Source organism: Oncorhynchus mykiss, chromosome 8 (genome assembly GCF_057628025.1).
Source record: "Oncorhynchus mykiss isolate SJ-2025 chromosome 8, ASM5762802v1, whole genome shotgun sequence".
In the NCBI taxonomy this organism is placed as follows: Eukaryota; Metazoa; Chordata; class Actinopteri; order Salmoniformes; family Salmonidae; genus Oncorhynchus; species Oncorhynchus mykiss.
In genome coordinates, this window is record NC_143029.1 from 1,980,244 (window position 1) to 1,995,365 (window position 15,122).

Below are 15,122 nucleotides of genomic sequence, written 5' to 3' on the forward strand. Positions count from 1 at the left end.
TTAAGAACAAATTCTTATTTTCAATGATGGCCTAGGAACAGTGGGTTAACTGCCTGTTTAGGAGGGCAGAACAACAGATTTGTACCTTGTCAGCTCAGGGGATCCAATCTTGCAACCTTACAGTTAACTAGTCCAATGCAATAATGACCTGCCTCTCTCTCGTTGTACTCCACAAGGAGACTGCCTGTTACGCGAATGCAGCAAGCCAAGGTAAGTTGCTAGCTAGCATTAAACTGATCTTATAAAAAATAATCAATCATAATCACTTGTTAACTACACATGGTTGATTATATTACTAGATATTATCTAGCGTGTCCTGCATTGCATATAATCTGACAGCATACAAGCATCTAAGTATCTGACTGAGCGATGGTAGGCAGAAGCAGGCGCGTAAACATTCATTCAAACAGCACTTTCGTGCGTTTTGCCAGCAGCTCTTAGTTGTGCGTCAAGCATTGCGCTGTTTATGACTTCAAACTCCCGAGATGAGGCTGGTGTAACCGAAGTGAAATGGCTAGCTAGTTAACGCGCTCTAATAGCGTTTCAAACGTCACTCGCTCTGAGACTTGGAGTGGTTTTTCCCCTTGCTCTGCATGGGTAACGCTGCTTAGAGGGTGGCTGTTGTCGTTGTGTTCCTGGTTCGAGCCCAGGGAGGAGCGAGGAGAGGGACGGAAGCTATACTGTTACACTGGCAATACTAAAGTGCCTATAAGAACATCCAATAGTCAAAGGTTAATGAAATACAAATGGTATAGAGGGAAATAGTCCTATAATTCCTATAATAATAGTGGGTATATAGGCTATATAGGGGTATAGTGGGTATGAGGGGTATAGTTAAAAAAAAACATTATTTCACCTTTATTTAACCAGGTTGGCAAGTCGAGAACAAGTTCTCATTTACAACTGCGACCTGGCCAAGATAAAGCAAAGCAGTTCGATACATACAACAACACAGAGTTACACATGGAGTAAAACAAACATACAGTCAATAATACAGTATAAACAAGTCTATATACGATGTGAGCAAATGAGGTGAGATAAGGGAGGTAAAGGGAGAAAAAGGTAATGGTGGCAAAGTAAATACAATATAGCAAGTAAAACACTGGAATGGTAGATTTGCAGTGGAAGAATGTGCAAAGTAGAAATAAAAATAATGGGGTGCAATGGAGCAAAATAAATAAATAAATAAAATGAATACAGTAGGGAAAGAGGTAGTTGTTTGGGCTAAATTATAGGTGGGCTATGTACAGGTGCAGTAGTCTGTGAGCTGCTCTGACAGCTGGTGCTTAAGCTAGTGAGGGAGATAAGTGTTTCCAGTTTCAGAGATTTTTGTAGTTCGTTCCAGTCATTGGCAGCAGAGAACTGGAAGGAGAGGCGGCCAAAGAAAGAATTGGTTTTGGGGGTGACTAGAGAGATATACCTGCTGGAGCGTGTGCTACAGGTGGGAGATGCAATGGTGACCAGCGAGCTGAGATAAGGGGGGACTTTACCTAGCAGGGTCTTGTAGATGACATGGAGCCAGTGGGTTTGGCGACGAGTATGAAGCGAGGGCCAGCCAACGAGAGCGTACAGGTCGCAATGGTGGGTAGTGTATGGGGCTTTGGTGACAAAACGGATGGCACTGTGATAGACTGCATCCAATTTATTGAGTAGGGTATTGGAGGCTATTTTGTAAATGACATCGCCAAAGTCGAGGATCGGTAGGATAGTCAGTTTTACAAGGGTATGTTTGGCAGCATGAGTGAAGGATGCTTTGTTGCGAAATAGAAAGCAAATTCTAGATTTAACTTTGGATTGGAGATGTTTGATGTGAGTCTGGAAGGAGAGTTTACAGTCTAACCAGACACCTAGGTATTTGTAGTTGTCCACATATTCAAGTCAGAACCATCCAGTGTAGTGATGCTGGACGGGCGGGCAGGTGCAGGCAGCGATCGGTTGAAGAGCATGCATTTAGTTTTACTTGTATTTAAGAGCAATTGGAGGCCATGGAAGGAGAGTTGTATGGCATTGAAGCTTGTCTGGAAGTTAGTTAACACAGTGTCCAAAGAAGGGCCAGAAGAATACAGAATGGTGTCGTCTGCGTAGAGGTGGATCAGAGAATCACCAGCAGCAAGAGCGACATCATTGATGTATACAGAGAAGAGAGTCGGTCCAAGAATTGAACCCTGTGGCACCCACATAGAGACTGCCAGAGGTCCGGACAAAAGGCCCTCCAATTTGACTTACTTGGTAAACCAGGCGAGGCAGTCATTTGAGAAACCAAGGCTATCGAGTTTGCCGATGAGGATGTGGTGATTGACAGAAACGAAAGCCTTGGCCAGGTCGATGAAGACGGCTACACAGTACTGTCTTTTATCGATGGCGGTTATGATATCGTTTAGTACCTTGAGCGTGGCTGAGGTGTACCCATGACCAGCTCTGAAACCAGATTGCATAGCGGAGAAGGTACGGTGGGATTCGAAATGGTCGGTAATCTGTTTGTTGACTTGGCTTTCGAAGACCTTAGAAAGGCAGGGTAGAATAGATATAGGTCTGTAACAGTTTGGGTCTAGAGTGTCTCCAACTTTGAAGAGGGGGATGACCGCGGCATCTTTCCAATCTTTGGGAATCTCAGACGATACGAAAGAGAGGTTGAACAGGCTCGTAATAGGGGTTGCAACAATTTCGGCAGATAGTTTTAGAAAGAGAGGGTCCAGATTGTCTAGCCCAGCTGATTTGTAGGGGTCCAATTTTGCAGATCTTTCAGAACATCAGCTGACTGGATTTGGGAGAAGGAGAAATGGGGAAGGCTTGGGGTTGCTGTGGTATAGTGGGTAGAGGGTATAGAGGGGTATAGTGGGTATTTAGGTCATAGTGGGTATAGAGGGGTATAGTGGGTATTTAGGTCATAGTGGGTATAGTGGGTAGAGGGTATAGAGAGGTATAGTGGGTATTTAGGTCATAGTGGGTATAGTGGGTAGAGGGTATAGAGGGGTATAGTGGGTATTTAGGTTATAGTGGGTATAGTGGGTATTTAGGTTATAGTGGGTATAGTGGGTAGAGGGTATAGAGGGGTATAGTGGGTATTTAGGTCATAGTGGGTAGAGGGTATAGAGGGGTATAGTGGGTATTTAGGTCATAGTGGGTAGAGGGTATAGAGGGGTATAGTGGGTATTTAGGTTATAGTGGGTATAGTGGGTAGAAGGTATAGAGGGGTATAGTGGGTATTTACGTTATAGTGGGTATAGTGGGTATTGTGGGCTATAGAGTGGTATAGTGGGTAGAGGGTATAGAGGAGCATAGAGGCTATAATGGTATAGTGGGTATAGTGGGTAGAGGGTATAGAGGAGCATAGATCAGCCTGTATTCTGACCAGACCAGTCAGGTAGAAATAAAGAGTATAGATCAGCTTGTATTCTGACCAGACCAGTCAGGTAGAAATAAAGAGTATAGATCAGCCTGTATTCTGACCAGAGCAGTCAGGTAGAAATAAAGAGTATAGATCAGCCTGTATTCTGACCAGACCAGTCAGGTAGAAATAAAGAGTATAGATCAGCCTGTATTCTGACCAGACCAGTCAGGTAGAAATAAAGAGTATAGATCAGCCTGTATTCTGACCAGACCAGTCAGTATAGATCAGCCTGTATTCTCACCAGACCAGTCAGGTATAAATATTTAGTATAGATCAGCCTGTATTCTGACCAGACCAGTCAGGTAGAAATAAAGAGTATAGATCAGCCTCTATTCTGACCAGACCAGTCAGTATAGGTTGTTACCTGGGACAGGTGCAGGGGTAGTCTTGCTGCTTGTGGGAGGGAGCAGTTTGACATGAGAGGAGTGGAACCAGCCTCTTCGTGGCCCCTTCCCTCGGACCTGGAGGACAGAACACACATCCACTGCTGTTCTTTCATTTGAACCAGGAAGTCACATTGAGTTTGACATCGCTTTCTCCTGGACAAGAAAACTGCCTAATCCTGTGCATATACACAAGCAGCCAATTCTGATATTTTTCATTTTGTCTTTTGACCAATCAGATCTTATGCCGATTATTGGGTAAAAGATCAGAATTGGGCTGCCTGTGTAAAGGCAGTCTAAGTCTACATCCATAGGGTGTAAGGTGAAGTTGCATGGACGTAGATCCGGGGTCAGTTTTACATTAAGGTTAGGATTGGGGAAGGAACCGAAGGGAAACCAGAGCACACAATACAATAGGTAGATGTTATGTCAGCTGACCTGCAATTCCCCAAGCCACCAGCCGGAGGAGTTCTTGGCATGGACCACGATCAGTTGCCCCGGTGACAGACTTAGCTGCTCTGTAGTCAGGGTGATCGCCTGGGCGATCTCTATCGACCAATCAGAGAGACAGGTTGGAGGATCAGACAATATCTACTGTCACTCACTTCAGTCTGAAATGCTTCTATTATAACTACTAGGCTTTAGCACGGCTACATTTATATATGTGTGTGTGTGTGTGTGTGTTTGTGTATGTGTGTGTGTGTTTGCGTGTGTTTGCTTGTGTGTGCGTGTGTGTGTGTGTGTGTGTGTGTTTGTATGTGTGCGTGCATGTGTGTGTGTGTATGTTTGTACGTGTGCGTGCATGTGTGTGTATGTGCGTGTTTGTATGTGTGCGTGCATGTGTGTGTGCGTGTTTGTATGTGTGCGTGCATGTGTGTGTGTGTGTGTGTGTGTGTGTGTGTGTGTGTGTGTGTATGCGTGTGTGTCCTCACCAGGTTTCTTGGAAGCAGCTCCAGGCCTAGTGACCTGGAAACACAAAGCAAACCTTAAAATAACAACTCTCCAGAACACATTGTTGTGATGTTGTATTGCATTACAACAACGGTGACAGACTGTAAAGTGACTGAAACCTCTTCTCTTAGTATTGTTCTGGTTATCAAACTTCATTGGTTGCTGTACTGTCTAATAGCATTTTTCCCCAGCCGGAGTACTCATGAATTTAGGAAGGACTGAAACGTCACCATGTTTTGTTCATCTGTTGTTGCCTAAACTCCCAGGGTTTTCCAGATATCCGGTTGAAAAATTCCCAGAATCGAAAGGGAATAAGCAGAAAAAACAGAATCTTCCAACTGGGACTCAACCTGACATGAGTCTTCTTAGTCCTCTCCTCTGGTTGAATGAGTCTTCTTAGTCCTCTCCTCTCCTCTCCTCTGGTTGAATGAGTCTTCTTAGTCCTCTTCTCTCCTCTGGTTGAATGAGTCTTCTTAGTCCTCTCCTCTCTCCTCTCCTCTGGTTGAATGAGACTTCTTAGTCCTCTTCTCTCCTCTGGTTGAATGAGTCTTCTTAGTCCTCTCCTCTCCTCTGGTTTAATGAGTCTTCTTAGTCCTCTCCTCTCCTCTGGTTGAATGAGTCTTCTTAGTCCTCTTCTCTCCTCTGGTTGAATGAGTCTTCTTAGTCCTCTCCTCTCCTCTCCAATGGTTGAATGAGTCTTGTTAGTCCTCTTCTCTCCTCTGGTTGAATGAGTCTTCTTAGTCCTCTTCTCTCCTCTGGTTGAATGAGTCTTCTTAGTCCTCTCCTCTCCTCTCCAATGGTTGAATGAGTCTTGTTAGTCCTCTCCTCTGGTTTAATGAGTCTTCTTAGTCCTCACCTCTCCTCTGGTTGAATGAGTCTTCTTAGTCCTCTCCTCTGGTTGAATGAGTCTTCTTAGTCCTCTCCTCTCCTCTGGTTGAATGAGTCTTCTTAGTCCTCTCCTCTCTCCTCTCCTCTGGTTGAATGAGTCTTGTTAGTCCTCTTCTCTCCTCTGGTTTAATGAGTCTTCTTAGTCCTCTCCAATGGTTGAATGAGTCTTCTTAGTCCTCTCCTCTCTCCTCTCCTCTGGTTGAATGAGTCTTGTTAGTCCTCTTCTCTCCTCTGGTTGAATGAGTCTTCTTAGTCCTCTCCAATGGTTGAATGAGTCTTCTTAGTCCTCTCCTCGCTCCTCTCCTCTGGTTGAATGAGTCTTGTTAGTCCTCTCCTCTCCTCTGGTTGAATGAGTCTTCTTAGTCCTCTCCTCTCCTCTCCAATGGTTGAATGAGTCTTCTTAGTCCTCTCCTCTCCTCTGGTTGAATGAGTCTTCTTAGTCCTCTCCTCTCCTCTGGTTGAATGAGTCTTCTTAGTCCTCTCCTCTCCTCTGGTTGAATGAGTATTCTTAGTCCTCTCCTCTCCTCTGGTTGAATGAGTCTTCTTAGTCCTCTCCTCTCCTCTGGTTGAATGAGTCTTCTTAGTCCTCTCCACTGGTTTAATGAGTCTTCTTAGTCCTCTCCTCTCCTCTGGTTGAATGAGTCTTCTTAGTCCTTTCCTCTCCTCTCCAATGGTTGAATGAGTCTTCTTAGTCCTCTCCTCTCCTCTCCAATGGTTGAATGAGTCTTCTTAGTCCTCTCCTCTCTCCTCTCCTCTGGTTGAATGAGTCTTCTTAGTCCTCTCCTCTCTCCTCTCCTCTGGTTGAATGAGTCTTGTTAGTCCTCTCCTCTCCTCTGGTTGAATGAGTCTTCTTAGTCCTCTCCTCTCCTCTCCAATGGTTGAATGAGTCTTCTTAGTCCTCTCCTCTCTCCTCTCCTCTGGTTGAATGAGTCTTCTTAGTCCTCTCCTCTCTCCTTTCCTCTGGTTGAATGAGTCTTCTTAGTCCTCTCCTCTCCTCTGGTTGAATGAGTCTTCTTAGTCCTCTCCTCTCCTCTGGTTGAATGAGTCTTCTTAGTCCACTCCTCTCCTCTGGTTGAATGAGTCTTCTTAGTCCTCTCCTCTCCTCTGGTTGAATGAGTATTCTTAGTCCTCTCCTCTCCTCTGGTTGAATGAGTCTTCTTAGTCCTCTCCTCTGGTTGAATGAGTCTTCTTAGTCCTCTCCTCTCCTCTGGTTGAATGAGTCTTCTTAGTCCTCTCCTCTGGTTGAATGAGTCTTCTTAGTCCTCTCCACTGGTTTAATGAGTCTTCTTAGTCCTCTCCTCTCCTCTGGTTGAATGAGTCTTCTTAGTCCTCTCCTCTCCTCTGGTTGAATGAGTCTTCTTAGTCCTCTCCTCTGGTTTAATAAGTCTTCTTAGTCCTCTCCTCTCCTCTCCAATGGTTGAATGAGTCTTCTTAGTCCTCTCCTCTCCTCTCCAATGGTTGAATGAGTCTTCTTAGTCCTCTCCTCTCTCCTCTCCTCTGGTTGAATGAGTCTTCTTAGTCCTCTGCTCTCTCCTCTCCTCTGGTTGAATGAGTCTTGTTAGTCCTCTCCTCTCCTCTGGTTGAATGAGTCTTCTTAGTCCTCTCCTCTCTCCTCTCCTCTGGTTGAATGAGTCTTCTTGGTCCTCTCCTCTCTCCTCTCCTCTGGTTGAATGAGTCTTCTTAGTCCTCTCCTCTCTCCTCTCCTCTGGTTTAATAAGTCTTCTTAGTCCTCTCCTCTCCTCTCCAATGGTTGAATGAGTCTTCTTAGTCCTCTCCTCTCCTCTCCAATGGTTGAATGAGTCTTCTTAGTCCTCTTCTCTCCTCTGGTTGAATGAGTCTTCTTAGTCCTCTCCTCTCCTCTGGTTGAATGAGTCTTCTTAGTCCTCTCCTCTGGTTTAATAAGTCTTCTTAGTCCTCTCCTCTCCAATGGTTGAATGAGTCTTCTTAGTCCTCTTCTCTCCTCTGGTTGAATGAGTCTTCTTAGTCCTCTCCTCTCCAATGGTTGAATGAGTCTTCTTAGTCCTCTCCTCTCCTCTGGTTGAATGAGTCTTCTTAGTCCTCTCCTCTCCTCTGGTTGAATGAGTCTTCTTAGTCCTCTCCTCTCCTCTCCTCTCCTCTCCTCTCCTCTCCTCTCCTCTCCTCTCCTCTCCTCTGGTTGAATGAGTCTTCTTAGTCCTCTCCTCTGGTTTAATGAGTCTTCTTAGTCCTCTTCTCTCTCCTCTTCTCTGGTTGAATGAGTCTTCTTAGTCCTCTTCTCTCCTCTCCTCTGGTTGAATGAGTTCGAGATAGAGGCAGTGTTGTGGGTAACGCGTTATAAAGTACTCAAATGACTTATTTTGTTGTAATGAGTATCTTAACGCGTTAGTTTTTCAATTTAAGTAAAACAGATACTTTTTCAAATAAGGAAATTGTATCAAAGTAACTTTTTTTTTATTTTTCTGCCAAATAAAAATTCACACTTCCTGTTTCTTCAAGAACGTGGCAGGAAGCTAGCAAGATGACAGAGCCAACAGGCCTTTATATGGTGGAAGTATTCACATTATTTAGAATTGATATAAGGAAAAAAAGGAAAACATAATAATAAAATGCTAACTGAGCCTCGGGGCTAAACGCTTGTCAACTGAGAAGAACTCAAATATCAAGAAGCACCTTCAAGCCCGAGCACATCTCCACAAGACCGGTGGAGGAAGACCAACGCCAGCCAACCGTCACTGATCCCGAAGATTATCATTTTTTTTTTTTTGACGGCCTAGGAACAGTGGGGTTAACTGCCTGTTCAGGGGCAGAACGACAGATTTGTACCTTGTCATCTCGGGGGATCCATTCTTGAACTTGAACGTTCCACTTTGAATATCCCGCGAGTTCTAAGTAGGCAAGCCATTCTAAGGCGGTACGCACCCTCTACTGGGCATGACAATGACCAAGGCATTTCAGAGGGTTTTCGTTTTTTTTGGAAAACGCAAAAGTAATGTAACGACTGTCGAGTTACTTTCCACAGTAACACTAATGTAACAAGTTACTTTCCACAGTAACACTGTAATGTAACAAGTTACTTTCCACAGTAACACTGTAATGTAACAAGTTACTTTCCACAGTAACACTGTAATGTAACAAGTTACTTTCCACAGTAACACTGTAATGTAACAAGTTACTTTCCACAGTAACACTGTAATGTAACAAGTTACTTTCCACAGTAACACTGTAATGTAACAAGTTACTTTCCACAGTAACACTGTAATGTAACAAGTTACTTTCCACAGTAACACTGTAATGTAACAAGTTACTTTCCACAGTAACACTGTAATGTAACAAGTTACTTTCCACAGTAACACTAATGTAACAAGTTACTTTTAATGGCAGCTGAAACCTGACAAGTTACTGTCAATAGTAACTTACACCAAAAACTGGCCAGGTGTCAGGGTCAAGGATCAAGGGTCGGGGATACTAACCTCTGGTTCCATGGGTTTGACGTAGTTGGAAGGGAACACTCCGGTCCGGTTTCCAATGCACCCCCTCCACCACTCCCCCTCCTGCTCTGTTACCATGACTACGTCCCCCTCAGAGAACGTCAGGTCGCCTGCCTCCGGGCTCTCATAGGTGAACAGGGCCACGAACTCTGATTGGACAAAACACAGCTTGGTGAGAAACAACAGATCTTCTAATAATCAAACAGCAACCTTTTACCGGTGTGCTTTATCCAAATGAAACACTATTCCCTATATAGTGCACTACTTTTGACCAGAGCATTTGGGACACACTCTGGCTGAAAGTGAATGAGGGATAAAGAGACACACTCACCTTCTATCTGGCTGGGATCTGGGCTCTCCAACTCATCAACAGCGGTGTGTAGAGGTCTGTAGACAACACATACACTCTCAGTGTAGTATGTAGACAACACTCTCAGTGTAGTATATAGATACCACTCTCAGTGTAGTATATGGACAACACTCTCAGTGTAGTATATAGACAACACTCTCAGTGTAGTATATAGACAACACTCTCAGTGTAGTATATAGATACCACTCTCAGTGTAGTATATAGACAACACTCTCAGTGTAGTATATAGACAACACTCTCAGTGTAGTATATAGATACCACTCTCAGTGTAGTATATAGACAACACTCTCAGTGTAGTATATAGATACCACTCTCAGTGTAGTATATAGACAACACTCTCAGTGTAGTATATAGACAACACTCTCAGTGTAGTATATAGACAACACTCTCAGTGTAGTATATAGATACCACTCTCAGTGTAGTATATAGACAACACTCTCAGTGTACTATATAGACAACACTCTCAGTGTAGTATATAGACAACACTCTCAGTGTAGTATATAGACAACACTCTCAGTGTAGTATATAGACAACACTCTCAGTGTACTATATAGATACCACTCTCAGTGTAGTATATAGACAACACTCTCAGTGTAGTATATAGATAACACTCTCAGTGTAGTATATAGACAACACTCTCAGTGTAGTATATAGACAACACTCTCAGTGTACTATATAGATACCACTCTCAGTGTAGTATATAGACAACACTCTCAGTGTAGTATATAGATAACACTCTCAGTGTAGTATATAGACAACACTCTCAGTGTAGTATATAGACAACACTCTCAGTGTAGTATATAGACAACACTCTCAGTGTAGTATATAGACAACACTCTCAGTGTAGTATATAGACAACACTCTCAGTGTAGTATATAGACAACACTCTCAGTGTAGTATATAGACAACACTCTCAGTGTAGTATATAGATAACACTCTCAGTGTAGTATATAGACAACACGCTCAGTGTAGTATATAGATACCACTCTCAGTGTACTATATAGATACCACTCTCAGTGTAGTATATAGACAACACTCTCAGTGTAGTATATAGACAACACTCTCAGTGTAGTATATAGACAACACTCTCAGTGTAGTATATAGACAACACTCTAAGTGTAGTATATAGACAACACTCTCAGTGTAGTATATAGACAACACTCTCAGTGTAGTATATAGACAACACTCTCAGTGTAGTATATAGACAACACTCTCAGTGTAGTATATAGACAACACTCTCAGTGTAGTATATAGATGTAGACAACACTCTCAGTGTAGTATATAGACAACACTCTCAGTGTAGTATTTAGATACCACTCTCAGTGTAGTATATAGACAACACTCTCAGTGTAGTATATAGACAACACTCTCAGTGTAGTATATAGATGTAGACAACACTCTCAGTGTAGTATATAGATGTAGACAACACTCTCAGTGTAGTATATAGACAACACTCTCAGTGTAGTATATAGATACCACTCTCAGTGTAGTATATAGACAACACTCTCAGTGTAGTATATAGATAACACTCTCAGTGTAGTATATAGACAACACTCTCAGTGTAGTATATAGACAACACTCTCAGTGTACTATATAGATACCACTCTCAGTGTAGTATATAGACAACACTCTCAGTGTAGTATATAGATAACACTCTCAGTGTAGTATATAGACAACACTCTCAGTGTAGTATATAGACAACACTCTCAGTGTAGTATATAGACAACACTCTCAGTGTAGTATATAGACAACACTCTCAGTGTAGTATATAGACAACACTCTCAGTGTAGTATATAGACAACACTCTCAGTGTAGTATATAGACAACACTCTCAGTGTAGTATATAGATAACACTCTCAGTGTAGTATATAGACAACACTCTCAGTGTAGTATATAGATACCACTCTCAGTGTACTATATAGATACCACTCTCAGTGTAGTATATAGACAACACTCTCAGTGTAGTATATAGACAACACTCTCAGTGTAGTATATAGACAACACTCTCAGTGTAGTATATAGACAAAACTCTCAGTGTAGTATATAGACAACACTCTAAGTGTAGTATATAGACAACACTCTCAGTGTAGTATATAGACAACACTCTCAGTGTAGTATATAGACAACACTCTCAGTGTAGTATATAGACAACACTCTCAGTGTAGTATATAGACAACACTCTCAGTGTAGTATATAGATGTAGACAACACTCTCAGTGTAGTATATAGACAACACTCTCAGTGTAGTATTTAGATACCACTCTCAGTGTAGTATATAGACAACACTCTCAGTGTAGTATATAGATGTAGACAACACTCTCAGTGTAGTATATAGATGTAGACAACACTCTCAGTGTAGTATATAGACAACACTCTCAGTGTAGTATATAGATACCACTCTCAGTGTAGTATATAGACAACACTCTCAGTGTAGTATATAGACAACACTCTCAGTGTAGTATATAGACAACACTCTCAGTGTAGTATATAGATGTAGACAACACTCTCAGTGTAGTATATAGACAACACTCTCAGTGTACTATATAGACAACACTCTCAGTGTAGTATATAGATGCCACTCTCAGTGTAGTATATAGACAACACTCTCAGTGTAGTATATAGACAACACTCTCAGTGTAGTATATAGATGTAGACAACACTCTCAGTGTAGTATATAGATGTAGACAACACTCTCAGTGTAGTATATAGACAACACTCTCAGTGTAGTATATAGATACCACTCTCAGTGTAGTATATAGACAACACTCTCAGTGTAGTATGTAGACAACACTCTCAGTGTAGTATATAGACACCACTCTCAGTGTAGTATATAGATGTAGACAACACAAACACACTCTCAGTGTAGTATATAGACAACACTCTCAGTGTAGTATATAGACAACACTCTCAGTGTAGTATATAGATGTAGACAACACAAACACACTCTCAGTGTAGTATATAGACAACACTCTCAGTGTAGTATATAGACAACACTCTCAGTGTAGTATATAGACAACACTCTCAGTGTAGTATATAGACAACACTCTCAGTGTAGTATATAGACAACACTCTCAGTGTAGTATATAGACAACACTCTCAGTGTAGTATATAGACAACACTCTCAGTGTAGTATATAGATGTAGACGACACTCTCAGTGTAGTATATAGATGTAGACAACACTCTCAGTGTAGTATATAGACAACACTCTCAGTGTAGTATATAGACAACACTCTCAGTGTAGTATATAGATACCACTCTCAGTGTAGTATATAGACAACACTCTCAGTGTAGTATATAGATGTAGACGACACAAACACACTCTCAGTGTAGTATATAGACAACACTCTCAGTGTAGTATATAGACAACACTCTCAGTGTAGTATATAGATACCACTCTCAGTGTAGTATATAGACAACACTCTCAGTGTAGTATATAGACAACACTCTCAGTGTAGTATATAGACAACACTCTCAGTGTAGTATATAGACAACACTCTCAGTGTAGTATATAGATGTAGACGACACAAACACACTCTCAGTGTACATGCAAACTATATGTATGCTTTCTTGTGCATGTTTGTAATTTGTGTCTATATCAGTGTGTGTGTTTATCATTACTCAGTGTGTGTGTTTATCATTACTCTGTGTGTGTGTTGTTTTCCTGGGAGGAGTCTTTGATGGGGGTGACGCTGGGGGCGGGGATCCGTCCTGCCCCTGCAATCTCTCCGTCAGGAAGTCTGAGTAACAGGACGTTAGGACAGATTAAGACACACGAGACATGCATAGAGATAGAGGACTCTAGATGGATAGAACCCGTTTTAGGACATGCCCATTGAAGGCTTCCACCATTTTAAAGTAGTCAACTGGGTGGGAATTCCTATGGGACGGGCACTATCAGCCAATTATCAGAGCATTGGCTGTTTCTTCAAATTGGGTTAGCTGGTTTTGTAAACGGCTTTAAGATATATCACTGCCACCATCTCGTGGCCACAACACATGAATGACAGGACTGGGTTCAGGACCTCCGGTGGAGGTTAATCACCTGTATTAGCTTAACGCTTCCAAATCAAATTAAGAAGAAAATTAACAAATGGAGTTAGACTCAATGTTGCTATCCACAAACGCCAATATGATACAGACTTGTTTCTATCTCTATAGGAGATGAGACCTATAGAATACATGAGACAGGCTGAGTCCCGGATGGCACCCTAAATGTGGAACCCAATGGGCCCTGGTCAAGAGTACTGCACTAAATAGGGAATAGGGTGCCATTTGAGACTAACGGAATGTTGTGATGGTTCCATTCTCTTACCCCGGGCTGGGTGGTAGTGTTGGACAGGAAGGGGGCAGTAGGTCAGAGGCAAGGGGGGTGGTGCATCTCTCAGCATAGCTCTGGGGGAACCAGCCCCTGTTCCCACGGTAACTACCACACAGCCAACCAGGCTCCCCCACCATCTCATCATCTACCTGCATCATGGTAAACAGAGTTGAAGTGGTGTCAGTGGGAGTCCACTTTAACACGTGTGTGTTCGAGTGTGTGTGTGTGTCTGTGTGTGTACCTCTATGAAACAGTCAGCGTCCAGGCTGAGCTCGTCAGCGTTGCGTGCGGTGAAGGGGTACAGGGCTCTGCAGGAGGTCAGGGTTAATAAACTATCTGCATTCAGCACTGGATGCTGGCGGCCTCCTCTCTCCTGCGGCTCAATTCGCCTCCTTCTCTCCTCCTCCTCTCTCCTCTCTGACTCCAGCTTGGCTTGTCTGATGAGAGGACACACACAGACACCGTGTACACTGAGCATCAGTGGAAGCTCCTCAGAAGGTGAAGGGGAGGATTCCTCAGCGAAAACATGAGAAATGGTAGCTAGCTTCCGGGTTTATCGGGCGGTTGTTAAGAAGCGCGGCGGGTCATGTTTCGGAGGACACGTGATTCGACCTTCGCCTCTCCAGAGGCCCGTTGGGATGAGACAAGATCGTAAATTAATCACGAAATAGGAGAGAAATAGGGGAGAAATAGGGGAGAAATAGGGGAGAAAAAGGGGAGAAATAGGGGAGAAAAAGGGGAGAAAAAGGGGAGAAATAGGGGAGAAATAGGGGAGAAATAGGGGAGAAATAGGGGAGAAAAAGGGGAGAAATAGGGGAGAAATAGGGGAGAAAAAAATAAAGTAAAATAAATATTCAGTACCAGTCAAAAGTTTGGACACACCTAGTCATTCCAGGGTGTTTCTTTATTTTGATCAAAACTATGAAATAACACAATGTGGATATCGGGCTATCTTGTGTATACCAACCCTAACTCGTCACAACACAGCTGAGTGGCTCAAACGCATTAAGAAGGAAAGAAATTCCACAAATGTACTTTTAACAAGGCACACCTGTTAATTTAAAATGGTGACTACCTCATGAAGCTGGTTGAGAGAATGCCAAGAGTGTGCAAAGCTGTCATCAAGGCAAAGCGTAACTACTTTGAAGAATCTAAAATCTAAAATATATTTTGATTTGTTTAACAGTTTTGATGATTCCATTTGATTCTACATGTTACTACATGATTCCATGTGATTCTACATGTTACTACATGATTCTACATGTTACTACATGATTCCATTTGATTCTACATGTTACTACATGATTCCATGTGATTCTACATGTTACTACATGATTCCATGTGATTCTACATG

At 42.6% G+C, this 15,122-nt stretch overlaps 1 protein-coding gene across 1 annotated transcript in view; it reads right to left on the reverse strand.

Annotated features, from left to right (window-relative positions):
* Positions 1-15,122, reverse strand: part of LOC110513701 (intersectin-2-like) — an 80,403-nt gene that overhangs the window by 7,403 nt on the left and 57,878 nt on the right. Inside the window, exons 18-25 of the mRNA XM_090242423.1 lie at positions 14,010-14,205; positions 13,763-13,917; positions 13,092-13,187; positions 9,412-9,467; positions 9,063-9,229; positions 4,707-4,740; positions 4,213-4,322; positions 3,756-3,852 (exon numbers count right to left, since the gene is read on the reverse strand). Coding sequence (XP_090098549.1) covers positions 3,756-3,852; positions 4,213-4,322; positions 4,707-4,740; positions 9,063-9,229; positions 9,412-9,467; positions 13,092-13,187; positions 13,763-13,917; positions 14,010-14,205 — 911 coding nt within the window. The remainder of the gene's footprint in view (positions 1-3,755; positions 3,853-4,212; positions 4,323-4,706; positions 4,741-9,062; positions 9,230-9,411; positions 9,468-13,091; positions 13,188-13,762; positions 13,918-14,009; positions 14,206-15,122) is intronic.